The 16,268-nt window shown below is 36.2% G+C and overlaps 1 protein-coding gene across 1 annotated transcript in view; it reads left to right on the top strand.

Moving 5' to 3' along the window:
* fstl4 (follistatin-like 4) overlaps window positions 1–16,268 on the top strand; it is a gene marked incomplete in the record, with an annotated part of 180,383 nt that overhangs the window by 154,940 nt on the left and 9,175 nt on the right. Inside the window, 5 exon segments of the mRNA XM_036215342.1 lie at window positions 49–183; window positions 2,287–2,313; window positions 3,229–3,347; window positions 5,976–6,125; window positions 13,758–13,865. Of these exon segments, the coding sequence (XP_036071235.1) occupies window positions 49–183; window positions 2,287–2,313; window positions 3,229–3,347; window positions 5,976–6,125; window positions 13,758–13,865 (539 nt within the window).

Here is a 16,268-nt window from a genome sequence, read left to right as displayed (position 1 = left end):
ATTTACTTTATTGTTGAAATGATCATTCTTTGTTTTCTTTTTACGTAGCAAACGGTAGCGAACTCTTCATCGGCAGTGTTCGGTACGAGGACACGGGGGCTTACACCTGCATAGCCAAGAACGAAGTGGGCGTGGACGAAGACATTTCCTCTCTATTTGTTGAAGATTCAGCCAAGAAGACCCGTAAGTGTGAAATGGTTTCATTTGACCCAGTTCATTTACAGGAATACTCTAAAATACCTCCATATAATAATTCCAAAGAAAAACAAAAAATTAAGGCATGTTTATCTTTTCTAACTGAAGGGATTTTTAGCTTTTGTAAACTGGAGTTAAGCTTAAAATCAATGAAACATTTTGAACTTGTACAGAACAACTGCAGTTTAATTTAAGCTTGTTAGACTTGTATGATCAAACATGATTTATTGTGGCTAAAATTGTTTAATCAAAAATAAAAATGCTTCTATTAAGTATTGATATAAATCAAATGAAGTGATTTAAACTGCAATTTAGCTTTTTTTTTTTTTCATCATGCACAAGTGAGGCCTTACTGAGAAAGGGTGGCCACTGTGCAGACAAAAGAAATATTCATTCTACTTGCTCATATGTGTCCTTGTATCCTTGGGCAAAGCACACACCGAGTCCCACATTGATCCTGGTAGCCTGCTAACACTATGCATGGCAGCTCCACCACGATCTATGTATAAAAGTCTACGTATTATTCGCGCGAGTTTGATTTGTAAAGCGATTGCTAATAGCATTTTTGGCTATAGAAGAAGGTGGAAAGTACTGCTTTTAAGAAAGGCTCACTCAGATAACTATTTGAGTAAGTGTTCCCAGTGGTCTCTGAGTAAGATTTTGTCATATTTTGCCAAAATATATGGAGAGACTGTCGTATCGCTCAATTTATGTGTGTGCAATTCTGGATTTTTAACTCATATGATACATTTGTGTGTATCTGTGTGTACTTGCATTTGTGTATTCATATGTGCAAAAATTACAACACAATAAATACATTTACACACGCACAACTTTAAATTACAGCAGCTTAAAACTAACTACACACACAAATCTTTAAAAAGCATGAACGAGCCACCTAATACACACACACACAGATCCTTCTCAGGAGGGCCTCACACTCCTGCATAGGTGCTGCAGGGAACGCACAACCACAAGGGGGCAATGAGAATAGAGAAACTTTAGTCTGGAGTATGTTAAAAATGTAAACCTTTTTTATTAATTGTTGGGCGTATCTGTTTAAGAACATTGGAAAATGTCAAGTTTTTACAAGATATTCTAAGTTCAAAGCAGCTGATAAGAAAACTCTGATGACCCAGAATTCTAGCAGCATTTAAACGCATCATAAACACAAATCTTGGAGACATGAAAAAGGTCTTACATCAAAGGTCTTTAAAGATTTGTAGCTTTCAGCTGTTGTAATTTAAAGTTGTGCCTGTGTACATTTATTTTGTTCTTTCTAATTTATATTCTCTCCCTAAAAATCAAACTACCTGTGTCGTTTTTTCTGACATAGTTTCTGCAGAGTGGCAGTAGTTAAAATTCACCTCTAAGATGTGGATGGGACTGTTGGGATGGAGCCACTGTCCCTCTTTAAGTGGAGCTGAGAGCTTGTAGCCAAACCCACTGTGGTTTTTACATGACAAATTAGCTCTTTTAAATAAACAAACACATTTTTTCGTCTTCTCACGATTCACAAAGAAATACTCCAAAATACAATTTTGAGCTAAATTTTCTTAATCTACCCAGGGAGTAAAGCTAAGTGGGCTCAAAATGATTAAAAGTAGGGAGAAGATTTGGGCCCTGAATAGGTTTGTCTGCAGTTTCAGTGAAAACATGTTTTTCATAACATGTACATGCCATAAACCATTTTTGAATTTTAATTTTTGATAAGATGTTTTTTTTAAGAAATAAAATTTTGCATAAATATATATATTTTTTTTATTTTCCCCAGCACTTCATAAATCATCAGTTGGATTAAAAACATGATTTTAGTGTCTGGTGTTTTTTAAAAAAAAAAAAAGAAAAATCGAATTTTATGAGGCTAAAAGTCACTGACTATAAAGAGTTGAACAATAAACAAATAACACTAAGAAATTAGTTTTTTTACTTCAAATAATAAAGTGAACTTGTGATTCAGGATGAAATATGGTGGCGTCAACACCAATGTAGAATTTTATGTTGCTGTTCTGTGTTTCATGCAAGATTAATTAATGTTTTTCCTCCCCTTTCTCACCTTTCCTTTTTGCTGCTCGTCGGCTGACTCTGCAGTTGCAAACATTCTTTGGAGAGAAGAAGGTAATTCATTACACTTCCTAAAAATGCTTCTGTATTCTGGTGAATAAGAAATTGCAGTGAGCACGTTTTGTACCCCTTTGGGGCCTGAAGCCCTGTATTTACTGTACAACTTCTTCTTCGTTTGCTCTGCTTCCAAGACAAACCACAAACTTGTTTGCTTTGAGGTGGAATTTTTCCTCAAGTGTTTTCCTCTTCCCTCGAGAGCCGAAAATGTTTCATCCTTTTGTGCTTTCTAATCTGTTTTGCAGATACCAAAGGGCAAACTAGTCGCACATAAAAATGAGCCTAATGTATTTTGCAGATAAAACAACATTCTTAAGGCTACAGAACAAGACATTTGGTTTCAAGCTGTATGAAAATCCTTCTTTGTGCTGTAAATAGAATTATCACAAGTACACTGTTACTACCGCACAGCTAAACCACTGTGGTTTAGAGGGCAGAAGTCAATGAATAGGATTTCCATACATCAGCTAAAGCCAGCATTGTTAGAGTACAGAGTAAAACCTCACATTGTAGATGCACTTCCTAATGGCATTAAACTTTTACAAGGTTTTGGATGTTTTCCTATTAGCATTAATACCTGATGGAAGGTTTGAGCTGCTGAGCACACAGACATCTCCAACACTAAGCCTCAAAAGATGACAGATCAGTCACAAACGGCTGTTTGGAGCGGGCTGAAAGGATGTTTTACAGGACCCTCTGCAGGTGCAGACAAACTAAAGCTTCACAATGATGTCCCGGCTGAGGGGGGAGGTGGGCAGTCTTCAGCGTCCCCTCTGACATGCACTCGAATTGAAAAGCCCATCAAACGTGTCAGATAAGACAGGAGTGGGATTTAAAGTGTTGGCGTTTTCGGCTTGTACGTGTCACTTTTCAAACAGCATTTCTACCCTGTCTTCCTGTCTTTTCTTTTAGGGCTGAGTGTAGGAAACATGTTCTATGTGTTTTCTGACGAGGGCGTCACCGTTCTGCAACCCAGCGAATGTGAAATACGGAGACACATCAAGCGGACAGAGAGGATTGTTACCACATATGTGAGTGCATGCAGATTTAACGGGAAGGAAATGGGTTCAGCTTTGAAAAATAGGTGGATTTTCAGAAGATTGCTTTCTTCTAGTGTAAATAAGGTAATTTCCCAAATGTTATTCAGCAGAAATCAAAGAGACTCCCCTTATATGTATGCGAACTACGAGTCAAACTCATCTCATGTGCAATATTGCAAAAGAACAGCTTGTCCTCACAACATAGAAGAACTTCTTTCCACCATATTATGAAGTGTGGTAACTTCCTTCAGGAGTAAACTATCAAAATCTTTCAAATGTATTGAATTCCAGCTCAATGAAGACAGAAAAGTTCTTCTCCTTCCTGATGTTAAAGAATCACCTCTTACTTCACTAAATGTAATGGGATTACTTGTGTCCATTAGTTAACAGCGTGCATCAATAGAGAGCATATAGTCTGTGTAGCAGACCATCAAGTTTCACTGGAGAGCATCGATCTGAAAACAAAAAAAGAAGAGGTCTTTCGATGGAAAGAGTTCTTTGTTCCTCTGAGGTATTTGGATTTTATTGGATAGTGTAATTGTATTAGAGATCAATACAAACCCGATAAACTGTGTGTTGGCGGGTTCCTGCTATAAACAGCAGTTTTCTATTTTGGCAAGGCTAAGGAGAGGTGAATTTGCTTAAAATGAACCATCTCTGAGCTTGAAATTCACCTTTTTAGCGAATAAGTAACATCTGAAGAACTTAACTCACCAAAAATGTGATGTTATGTTCACAGCGGGTTCAGAAACGAGAAACCAGTTTCAATGAAAGGTCTAATTAAACAGACATATATGCACATTTCAGGCTTCTATGTTGAAAACTCGTGTTCATTTTTAGGTTTCTACGTCCGTTTTTGGGCTCTAGATACAAGACGCATTGCGATTGGACGTGCATCAAAAGTTAGACCAGTTAAACTCTGACCAATCAGAGACTCGGATTTGGTAGTAATGTATGGATAGTTTCCTTTTCAAAAACATGGAAGTACCAACTGTTTGAAAAGTGATCATGACGGAGAAATTAATAATTGCAGTTTGTAGCCGTCCAGAATCATTTGACACCAAGTCTTTCACAAATCAAAATAGAGCTGTGAAAGAAAAAAGAGCTGGAGCAAGGTTCACCAGACTTCCACCACTTTGACATTTCGCACCAATCCTCTTCCAACTGTGAGGACATGCGCTAGTATCGGATAGTGACGGTCCTAAGAACTCACGTTTAGCGCGTTCTTGAACACACCACACATGCTCAGTGGGTATGTAGCTTGAGATCTCTATGATATCAGCACTTCTCCATGTGGTCAACTTGAGCAAAACTAAACCATTCAGTCTACCTAAAACCCACAGCTGACCATGGAAGTTGTTTTGACTGCTCAAATTATTTGTGTATAATTTGGATTACATAAAAAATATCTCAGAATTTTGGGGACAATATGTAAGAAAACACATCAGGACACTGAATTAAAACTATAATAAACTGAGTGTCACCAAAAAAAATTAACAAAATTAGTTTTATTTCTTGAAATATCCATTTTATCAGGCCTTTACCAATTCAACCTGTCCTTTAGTTTTCTTTTTTGCCATTTTCATCTCTCTAAGCTATAGCTAGATTTTAGTTTCAATTTCAGAGAAAATTAAAAAGACAATAGAGCAGGAGAAAATGTAGCAAATAATAGAAAGGACCTCCTCTAAAGCATATAGCAGGAGTGTCCAAATCCAGGCCTCGGAGACCCGCATCCTGCTGGATTTTCCGAAATCCTACCTCATCTGCTGCTGATTACCTGGATCAGGTGTGTATAGCCAATAAGGAGCTTCAATGGCAGGTTGGCTGGAAAGCATAAAGAACACCGGCCCTCAAGGCCTGTATTTGGACACCCCTGGTATAGTCAATTGGACTGTTATGGTCATTCAAGGTAGTAATATTCAGATCTCTTTTGTTTGATACTTTTTTTATTTCAATCGTATAAAAATGTTAGAAAAAAAAATAAACACATTTAGGAAGAGTGAGCTTTTTAAGCTTTTTTCTTTTTTTAATCCAAGTTTAAACATTGCAAAATTTGAAAGCTGTCAAAAATGACTTTTGGTTGAAAAGATCTACAGCTAATCAGGACGCAGAACACAATGTGCAGCAAAAAAAAAAAAAAACAGGAAAAGTTATGCTAAAAAAACTTGCAAGACCATAAAAGGTGAACTGCAATATAGCGAGGGAACACCAATACCTTTCAGTTCATAAATGAAATGCCAGATCTTGATATATATATATATATGTGTGTGAATGAAAGAGTTTGATAGTGTGTATGAAAGCAAGTATGAATTAAGTCCTGTAGGGCCTCTCATAGTTATACATCTCTTATGTTTACATATATATGTTTTAAACATATCAGCGTGTGCAGTGCAAGTAGAAATGTCAAAGTATTTAATAAGCAGATCACAACCTTCAAAGGTGATATCATATTTCCACTCCTAGTTTTACATCAATCTGCTGTACAAACTCTTACAGTGAGAAGCAAAATAAGTTTTTTTTAAAAAAAAAAAGGTATTCCATAAAAATCCCAGTACTGACTTGTTCTCGCCTCTCTTCCCCTTTTCTCATCCCTCCATCTCTTTTGTCGCATCTTCACAGGAGGAGATGTGCCCCAAAGGTGAGGGAGTGTCTCCTCAGCGCTGCGTGTGGTCCTCGGCAGTCAACGTCAGGGATAAATACATCTATGTTACACAGCCTCTTCAAAGCCGCCTGCTAGTTGTCGATATCCAAGCACAGAAAGTTGTTCAGGTGAGTGGAGGGGAGTCTGTCAATTTAAGTAAAGTTTCAGAAAATATATGGAAGTTAGTGGTGGGGATCTGAGAAACAAAGAGGCAGATTGGCATGCATGAAGCCCAATAAGGCTTTTTTTTTCTCTGTGATATTGGGCTTCATAAATAAAATTGAATTGAAAAGACCCACTCCAATTACATTTATTTCTTTATTTTTTAACATATATTGCTCGTTTTTGTAGCATTTTTCTCATGGAGGACATATTTAAAGAAAACTAAGCTTAAAATTATGTTTCTGACTATTTCTTTATTCCAGGCGTTGCGAATCAGGAGCAAATGTAAAAAATGCTGTTTGAAAAAAGCTTGTAGATTGTTGTAGACGATGAACATTTGGCACTAAACTGTATGATTGGATAGCTCAAACATTGCTCGCCATTTTTCTTGCATCTGTAGAGTTTAAATAAAGGGATGATGGGAGATTAGTGCAGGCTTACTCGCCACCAACAGCCCTGCCCACATCTCAGAGGGGGATTTCTGATGAACTTCTGCTGCAAAAACTGTCATAGGAAGCGACACAGGTTTTTTGATTTTTGCCTAAAAACAGCATAATTAAAAGACACTTTCACAATCGATCAAAAGATGATTTGAGCTGACTTTAAGGTATTATAGCTTTGTCATAACTGACATTTTCCCCCATTAAAACACATTCAAGGATTCCATCAAAAGCTGCTTTAAATGAAACTTCCTCAACAATTAATAGTCAGCTTTTAATTTTTCTCTCCAAATGTAGCATCATAAGTAAAGCATACACCCTTTAATTCCAGCTCCCAACATAAATGTGCTTTAGTTTTACTCCACATTATGATTAATGACAAATTAAAGACCTTTTGACTCATTTCCATTTCACTGTAAGAGCTTAGAGTAGTTTACGTTATATCATCCTTTCTGTCTTGTTTCTAGGCAGATTTCCTTATTCCTTAACTGAACAGCAGCAGCTGTGTGTGGACAAAAATGGGGAAAATTCTGGTCATAAAAGATGTAATGCTTGTGATTTTAGTGCTACTGACTAGATACACTCTTACTATCCAGTTAGATAGTGTAGTACATGTGTAACTTTATTTTAAATAAAAGTAATTTGTATTCATAAAATTGTATGTGGTGCTTGGTAATTGATGATGATAGAAATGACTAATAGTGATTAAGCATTTACTAACATGAGTTAGCAGACTGATCCCCCACCAGATTGACTCAAAACATGAATATATTCCAGGTTCTGCCTCATTTTCTGTCAAAAAAAGTAAATCGTTTTAGTCAACAAAAACTAATACTGGTGGTGTTTAGCTACATGCCAGACATCCTGACACTGTAAGATGCACTCAGGTCATGCTGCAACCCAATCTTAGAGAATATATGCAAATAAAATAAATCAAAAGCACCTGAAGCATAGGAGACGATCTGCTGCCCAGGTGGGTGCTGGCTGCTTTGCCATCTATCTTTCCTGTAACGGCTGTTTAGAGACTGAATCCCTCAGGGTCTCCTTCAGGGTCAGTGTCATTTATACTGAGGTGCAGGATGAGAGGAAATAGGTGCAACTCAAGGAGAAGGAAGCGAGTGACGACAAAGGATGTGAGCAGAAGCCTGTGAAGAGAGAGACATGGCACGGAGCAGGTGGCAGCGCAGAGAGTGTCACTGTAAACCAGTTACCTGAGCTTATTATCCTGCTCGGAAAATGGGATTAAAGCAATGGAGGGATTATAAAAACGAAGGGCCTCTGGGCACAGAGGAATAAAGAGACCCTTTGCCTTTTTTCAGGAGGTTATGACACTGACTAGTACAATGTGTTTAATTATTTAGCAAAACCAGATAGCTTCATGTTGGGTTTTTGGGTCTTTTTATGAATTAATGGAATCAGTATTTTATGAAAACGTTTGTGTACAGTATGTAGGATGTTTTTACATGGACTTGTCTGCTTTCTGACAGAGTCATAACCTTTGATTTATTGTGACCAACCAGTCACACAGTGTTAAACCACATTCTCACCCTTTATTACAATTCTCTGGACCCCTACACCCCCGAGTGAATGGGGTTGTGTTTTCTGTTGTCTGAATCATCGCATCTGTGCCCCTCTTTCATGTCTGATTCTTTTCTGCTTTGTACTCTCGGGTCGGGCTGAGTTTCCAAAGACAGCAGATTAAGGTTACAAAAGCACAGACAAGCTTTAAAAGATTTCCACGTTCTTCCATCCAAAAGAAGGACTATTTTTCTCGGCAAAAAGAATCTATCTTTAACTAATGTATGAGGACCTGTCTACTGTATCTGAAAAAGAACAGCATACAAGATTATCCAAACTTGAGTTTAATATTTAATTTTTAGTTTGCTTGTTGGTTTCTTTCAAATCAAAGAGATGAACTGTACTTGTCATCTTTGGATGGCTTACTTTGTCGTTTTTGAGTCCTTGTAGGCATTTGTTGAACCAGTTTAAAGATATATTGGGTACCTGAACAACATTTGCATCTTTTTTCCATTTTGGCTTTGAATACTCTTCAGGAGCTTGTCTAACAAAACTGCATCCATCACTGAAGCGTGTCTCACCTTGAAAATTGTAACTACTTGCAGCCAACGCTTTTCTTTTTTACTAGATCTCCTCAAGTTTTTCTCCGCAAGTCCAATGCCTAAAATAAATTACCTAAACTTAATTCTTGCAATCTGATTATTGAACCTAAATTGTTTCACATATTAGCAATTTTTCTCTTTTTCTATTTTTTTACACACAAACATACAACATGATTCATGATCCTCTAAAATGCAAACTGAGTCATTCCCTAAAACTGCTTACAAAGTGTTTTCACGTGTGTCTGGCTTAATCTGTATGCAATTAAAGGCTGCATTATAATCAGTCAGTAAAGGTCAAACAGCATTTTTATTAAGTCTACTAATGTTTTTTGCAAAAATACCAAAATCCTCTCAGCAACATTAATGTCACTCTCAGGGCAACATCAATGCAAATATCAGTTTAATGTTTTTTTTGCTTTTTTTATTATCAGAAATGCTAAAAGAAAATAAAAATCAGAGCATCGGAAAAAAGTCTGAATGGATTTATGTGTGTGAGTGTAATACTTGATTTCTAACTCATAAAATACATGTCCTTCATTACTGCGTGTACTTGCAGTAGTGTATTCACATGTGCAGTCAAATATAAAAAAATTGCAATTTACGCAATCCCAGTTTCAAACTGACTATGAATTCCTAACGGATACACATTTTTAAATAGTATGCACAAATCATCAGACACACAGAAAAAGACACATTGGAGTTACATTTGCACAAAGAGCTTTAAGACCTTTTCATTTCTCTAAGAATAATGCTTAGATGATTCATTATATTTATGCTAGAATGCTGGGTCATCAGTTTTTTTTTCAGTCACTTTGAACTTAGATTGTGAGCAATATCTAGTAAAATCTTGATATTTCTCCACTTTATTATACTATTTAAGATTAAAAAAAAGAAAAAAATCAATATAGATGATTTAAAATGCATCACTTTTGTTTAAAAGTTTCCCAGAACTCTGCTCCCTCTCAACAACCATCCTGATAGTCTCCAGCTCAATAGAGCTAAATGTGGTTTTATCTGTGTTCATCAAGCGATTGGTACATACTATTTAACAATCTGTATCCATAGGAGGGGTTTTGAATTCGTAGTTATTTATGAGCTGGTGTAAGTTCAAGTTCTGTGTAAATTGCATTTAGTTTTTAATGAGTGCACATATGAATGTGTTTATACAGTATGGTCATTCCAGGGCTTAACCTTCTGGAATATTGTATCCATGATAATAAGAGAGTGCAAGTTTTTTCATAAAAAAACAAAAAAATAAAAATAAAAGTGTGGCTTTTGGAGTCTAAAACATGCAAACACAAATTACCCCCAAAAAAACAAAAAAACATTTTTGTACAAAACAAGCACTGAGTGAATGTGTGTGTTTGAATTTTATTCTGTATTTTATTTGTGTTATTTTGTAAACTCTTATCTGTGTTTTATAATTGTATTTGAACTATATCCAAAACTCTGTTTTATTTTTTTAATGTCAACCTGCCAAGGAACTCCAGATATGAACTAGCTTGTAGGTTTAACCCTTTAACACCTGAGGCGTCACCGGTCAGACTTAAACAAAAAAAATGTTTAAACATACTGCAACTTTTTTTAACCGTTAACAGAATCAACGTAATGCCAGCATTCTGAAGGAAAAAAGCGGGAAAACAAGAAAAGTTACAGTAAATCAAACAACATAAACACTGGAGCTTAGGCGTTAAAGGGTTAAACTGGCGTATTCACGTTTGTTTTAATGTTTATTACTATGCATTGTCCCCTTTTCCATAAATATGATAAGAAATAATGAATACACAATTCCATGTGCACACAGTTGCACAAAAAGTATTGTATGAGTTACGAATCAAGTATCACAAACACAAATCCATTAAGACTATTTTCTCTCCATAGTTTTTGCATAATAAGGACAAAACTCCCTGTTAATGATGGACATAAAAAAGACAAGTTAAGACAAAATGCTGATGGTAACATGTTACACTAATATGCAGTGAATCATCTCTTAGCAAACTAAAACAGATTCCAGCAGCATCACGTCCACTTTGATTTCTACAAAGTAAAGCAGGAATAATGCGACAAACTGCATAGATTCACTGAAACAGAATAGCATAGCATAAAAAAGTATTACAGGCTGATGAATTTGAACTTTTTCACCAAAAGGTAACAACCACACAATACTCTGGGTCAGTTGGCATGTGTGGCAGTATTTGCCCCATAACACCTCTGAGCACGAGGCGAGCTATCAGATCCACATGCGGCCCTAATCCATCAAAAGCGTGTTTGCATCTGTACATGCAGCTGCTCACCTGTGCTCACATTGTGTTCCTCACTTGTAACCGCGTTGGATAAAAGCCTCTGCTGTGTGTAATGTAATTACACAAGAAGCTTGTTACTGTCATGTGTAATAAGGCATCTGTGATCTCTTAACAGCTTTCTGTAAATATCTGAAAGCAAATGGCAACTGACAAAGCTCTTGTAGTCACCAGAAATGAGGCATTAATTATGAGCTTGAATCAAATATGATCCTTTTATTGATCATTTTAAACCACAAAACAATATGGATTTAAAGAGAGCCTTTGCTTGTGTTCTTTGGCTCATTTCACAACGCCAGGCTGAGTTAACCAGAGAAGTGGAAGTTAATTAGTTAATTAGCAGCAGCTGAATCTCTAATTTGCCTCTGATGCTGTTTAAGTCTCCAGAAACATCGACCAGAGAAGACATTTATCAGATTATTTATTTAGTTTTTGATGTACTAATAACAAAACTTTTTTTTCTCCAATAGTTTCTGAGAATATTTGTTATATTTTTTGCTTTATTCCAGTTAGGCCTGTTGAGCTTTCCAGTTTTCTTGGCACAAATACAGAGACTATCCTGGACAAGCCCCCCAGTCCACATTACATTAAAAAATATATATATTATGGTCCCAAAATGAATTAATTCTCTGCATTAGGCATTTAAGGTTTTTTTACACCAACTATTGAACCAGTTTGTGTTTTCCTACGGGAAACACACATGCACACAGGTCACATCTACTTTTGTCTTAAACCATAGAAAGACATGAGTCCAGTTGACACTTAGCCGACCTGTCTAGAGCAGAGGGCTGGACCTCACATTACCGAACACGGAGCTCGTGGTCTCGCTCCGCTGGCGGGGGTGTCAACAGCTCCTCGTCCGCTCAGCCAGAAGCAGGGTAATGGATTGCGTTATTCCTTGTTGTTGACATTGCAGGAGATCTGAGGTTGATGCATCCTGCACCCCCTCCCATCCCACAGCCTTGCTTGTGCTCTTTCCCTTCCTGTTTGTCTGTACATAATTGTCCATTCCTTGTGTTGTTTTACCGGATGTGTCAGGTACAGTCAATAAAAGGCGCTTCGTAAACATTCAGGCTGGGTTCCTTTTTCCAGTGTGTTCTGGTTTTGCCAGTTGAGGTTGCTTGTTTAAAAAGAGGATGACATTATTCTGTCTCCATCACAGCTACAGTTCATGAATCTCAAATGTTTAATCTGAGAAGAATTACATCTTCAACACATTCGCCATCTTTCTGTTTACTAAAAATACAATTTTTGAATAAATACAACTGTGAAAGAACACAAAGCCTGACTTTATGCCTCATTGGTCTCAACTTACTATGAAATTGTAGGGCTGTGTTGGAGAGCTTTATGAGATAAAAGATGCGAACATCATTTCCAGCTAGGAACATCCTCTACATAGGACAGATTCTGCTGAGGAAAGCAGAACGAGTGAACGGCTTCTTTCCCGAACTGTCAGAGCATTTTAGGTCTGTAGTCCCAGCGGCAAAAATGTAGTAACTCAGATGTTTACAGTTTTCTCTATTAATACAATTACTATTTATAACAGGTAATTGTTAATTTATTTATTTATTTTATATTTATACTGCGTGAGTCCGGTGCCTGAATTGAACACTTGAATTTCCCCTTCAGGGATTAATAAAGAACTCATCTATCTATAAACCTTTAGAAATTAGCATGGAAGACATGATCTATAAATCTTACAAACATGTTATAAATCAGCCGTGCTACAAATGAGTATTTGAACACCTGACAAATCTGTTTATGTTAACTACAGGAAATGTTTGACCTGTGTAATCGCAAACAAAGGTTATTCTACCGAAAATTAACATCGATTTCCTCAGGTGTTTAAATATTTTTTTTTTCTTTTTTTGTGGCAGTAGCATACAAAGACATTATTAAAAACAAAAAGAATGCAATGCATTCTCCAGATTTTTTTTTAGATTATATATTTCACAGTGGACGTGCACCTATGATGAAAATTTCAGACTCCTACACAAAATCACTGGGTGTTCAAATTCTTGTCTGTACTCTGACTCAAAATGCGACTTATTTTGATGTTTTCCTTAAATTCTTTAATCTTATACAACTTAACGTCCCACTACAATCATCTTTTGATCTATTTTTAAACGTTTCCAGTGGTCTTTTAATTATGATTATTTGGTTTTTAGCCAAAATCTAAAAATTTCAGCAGATTTAGCTCTTTAGAGATTTATCTCTTGAGTTGAGGGTGGTATTGTTGGTGAAGAGCAACCCCATCCCCTTTATCCTTCCTGTCCCAAAGAGCTCTCAGTGTATATGCTTACAGCCCATCACGCCCCAAACCTAAAATTACCCGTGCAACAAAAAAGGATGAGCAATATTTAAGCTATCCAGCTGTACAGTTTTTTTTTTTTTTTTTCTATCAAGTGGATGCATCCTGATAGCAGAGCAGGAAACTTTTGGCCCAAATAAGATCTCTTTCAAACTGTTTTTATGTCTGCTCCTGATTCAGAAGGATATAATTAAAGAAATTCTCAGAAATGCAATTTTGTGCGTAATTTTATTCATCTATGTCCTCCATTATCAGAAAAATGCCTTGAGAACATATTAAAAACACAATTTTCATCAGAGTGGGTCTTTATCATTTTCTTATAACTTGATCTTTGTACTATTTTGAGTTTCTAACACTGTTTTAGTTTCCTGTTAATGAAAAATGTGATAAATACAGCAAGTCCTCCCTTTGTCTTTGTGTCTTGTAGGCGGTGGGAACAGATGCTTTTCCAGTGAAACTGCTTTATGACAAGTCTCATGACCAGGTGTGGATTCTTACGTGGGGAGATATGGACAAAACACACCCAACCCTGCAGGTAAGGGAGAGCAAAATCTGGAATCTTTATTTCAGCGCTCTCAGTTATCATCAGCGTGTAGTATAAAGCTCTTGCTGTCTTGGAGAAAGTAATGCAGCTTTATGACAGATGTTATGAGTATATATTTAATCGCTTTACATTTTTCTTTTTTTATTGGGAAAAAAATACCATTAAAATTGAATTCATGACCTGCCTGGAACCAAATTGTTCAATTGATCATCGTTAAATTGCTCTCTGATTATTTAGCTGGTGGACATTTTCCTTAATTGTTTCATTTTTTTTTTCTATGAATTTATTGCAAATACAAATAAAAAAATAAATAAGTAGATTGCAAGCCTTATACTTTTCCTGTTTTTATATAAATGCCACAGTTATTCATTATTTTTTTAAGACAACTAATCAATCACATCCATTTACGTTTCAAGTTTAGGGGGAAAAAACATTCACTGTCTGCAAAAATAAAAGTTTACCATCTTTTTTTAACATTAAATTACATATTTTTGTTTTTAAGAAACAAACAAACGTATTGGCAATAATCTGGAGTACAGTCATTCTTTTCAGTTTCAACCTGATACCCTTGAGTTGTCTGTCACGTCTCACTGTTTTCTGGTGAACATTATTTAAGTTTGAACCATTAATATGTTGAACATAATTATTTTTAATTTCCTTTTTTTTTCTTTTGTTCCTGTATTTCTAAATCCCAAAAACTACTGCATTGTTTATAAAACCCAATCGGAAAAAGCCAGTGACAGTTGGGAAAGTATCGCTCATAACTAATTGGGTCCAATTGCGTATTTAAATCCCAGTTTGGGAAAATGTACTAAGGTATGTGCCGTGACAACGTTTAATCTATATGGGTTTTGCAGCATTTACCAAGTGAGCAACACAGCAATTCACAGCTGTGAAGTTGTCTGCTTATGTCTGGCCTCCCTTTGGACCACTGGTGTTGGAGGCTTCACAAATGAGAAATGATCACAGGTGTGGTTGTTTTTAATCCACCTCAGGGGACCAGGCAGATGAGGGAAGAGAGAGGAAGATGCAGAGATCGTTGAGGTGTAAGGGGGGGTGTCACTGTGGAAAAGGTGTGATGCTGTTTTTAAAGGACCAGTCGTCAAGTGTTTGTTTGCTTCTGTAGCAGTGGAAGACACGAGTGAAGCCACAGAAGCTGTGCACTAACATGCACTAATGCCATTGAAAACCATTAAATGCATATTTTGGCTTTAGGTACATTATGTGAATTACAAAGGCTGGAGACAAATGATACACCATGAAATGTGCTTCTTTCTTTAAGGGTGTTAAATTATTGTGTTAATCTGGATTAATAACAGAAAAAATATAACTTTTTTTGTTCTTTATTGCAGTATTCTCATGTTCAATACCGCTGGTCATGTTCTCAAATTTAAAAAGGAAAAAAATATCCAGCAGTTTTATTTGAACTCGGCTAAAAATGCATCTTACAATACTTTGTGGTCATCTACGTCAGCATGTAGCTTCCAGTGCTCGGAAATACACATCGATTTTACAACTTTAAAAAGTAATGCTAAAACAAGACGTCATTACTTACGTTAAAAAGAAAATGTCTGTGTTTCAGACCACACCCACGTGAATCTCATTACAGTGTGACACAGAACATCCTAGCAATGTCCTGAACCTGCAGTCCTCCACTATGAGGGTTAGCCCTTAAAGAAACGACAAAAAATTGGACACCCCTACCCCTCCAAATGACCCTACAATCAGAGGGGAAGAAAATAATTCGGCCTTGGTCTGCATACGCTGCGTACCCATCACTGCTGTGACATGACCGATGTGCAGCTTTGTAGTTTTAGAGAACCTTCAACCTGATGTTTTGTCTCAATTGTTCAAGATTTTTAAAAAATATACATACCTAGGGGGTAAAGTAAAGGTTGGAAGTCTGTCACAAAAAGAGAAGAGCCTCTTTTTTATTTTTATTTTGATCTTTTACTGTGCCAATATGTCACGAATTTAAAATGCCATACCTCAAAATCAGGCTTTTCACAGCAATAATATATTAAGTCATAATTAATTTATTGCACAAAAAAAAATCATTGTATGACAGCACTAATTCCATTTATATTTATATATATATATATATATATATATATATATTTAAACTTAGAAAGATGCAACAATTTTAGTGCAGGTGTTACTTTTAAGAGAAAATGGTTTCATATAAATGTCTCACACTTGTGTAGCTGTCCTGTCTTAAATAGTTTTATAAAAGAATGCTTGTTTATGCTAATATAAAATGCATAAATTAAGATGACAATAGGATTTTTCAACTTCCTACAAAATGTGAACATAACAGTTAAAGGTGTTACTACAATTTGGCATCAATATATATAATAAGTGGACTCTTCCATCTGTGTGTGGGATTTAACAGTT

Source organism: Oryzias melastigma, linkage group LG14 (assembly GCF_002922805.2).
Source record: "Oryzias melastigma strain HK-1 linkage group LG14, ASM292280v2, whole genome shotgun sequence".
Lineage (NCBI taxonomy): Eukaryota > Metazoa > Chordata > Actinopteri > Beloniformes > Adrianichthyidae > Oryzias > Oryzias melastigma.
This window is presented reverse-complemented; position numbering and strand designations above follow the sequence as displayed.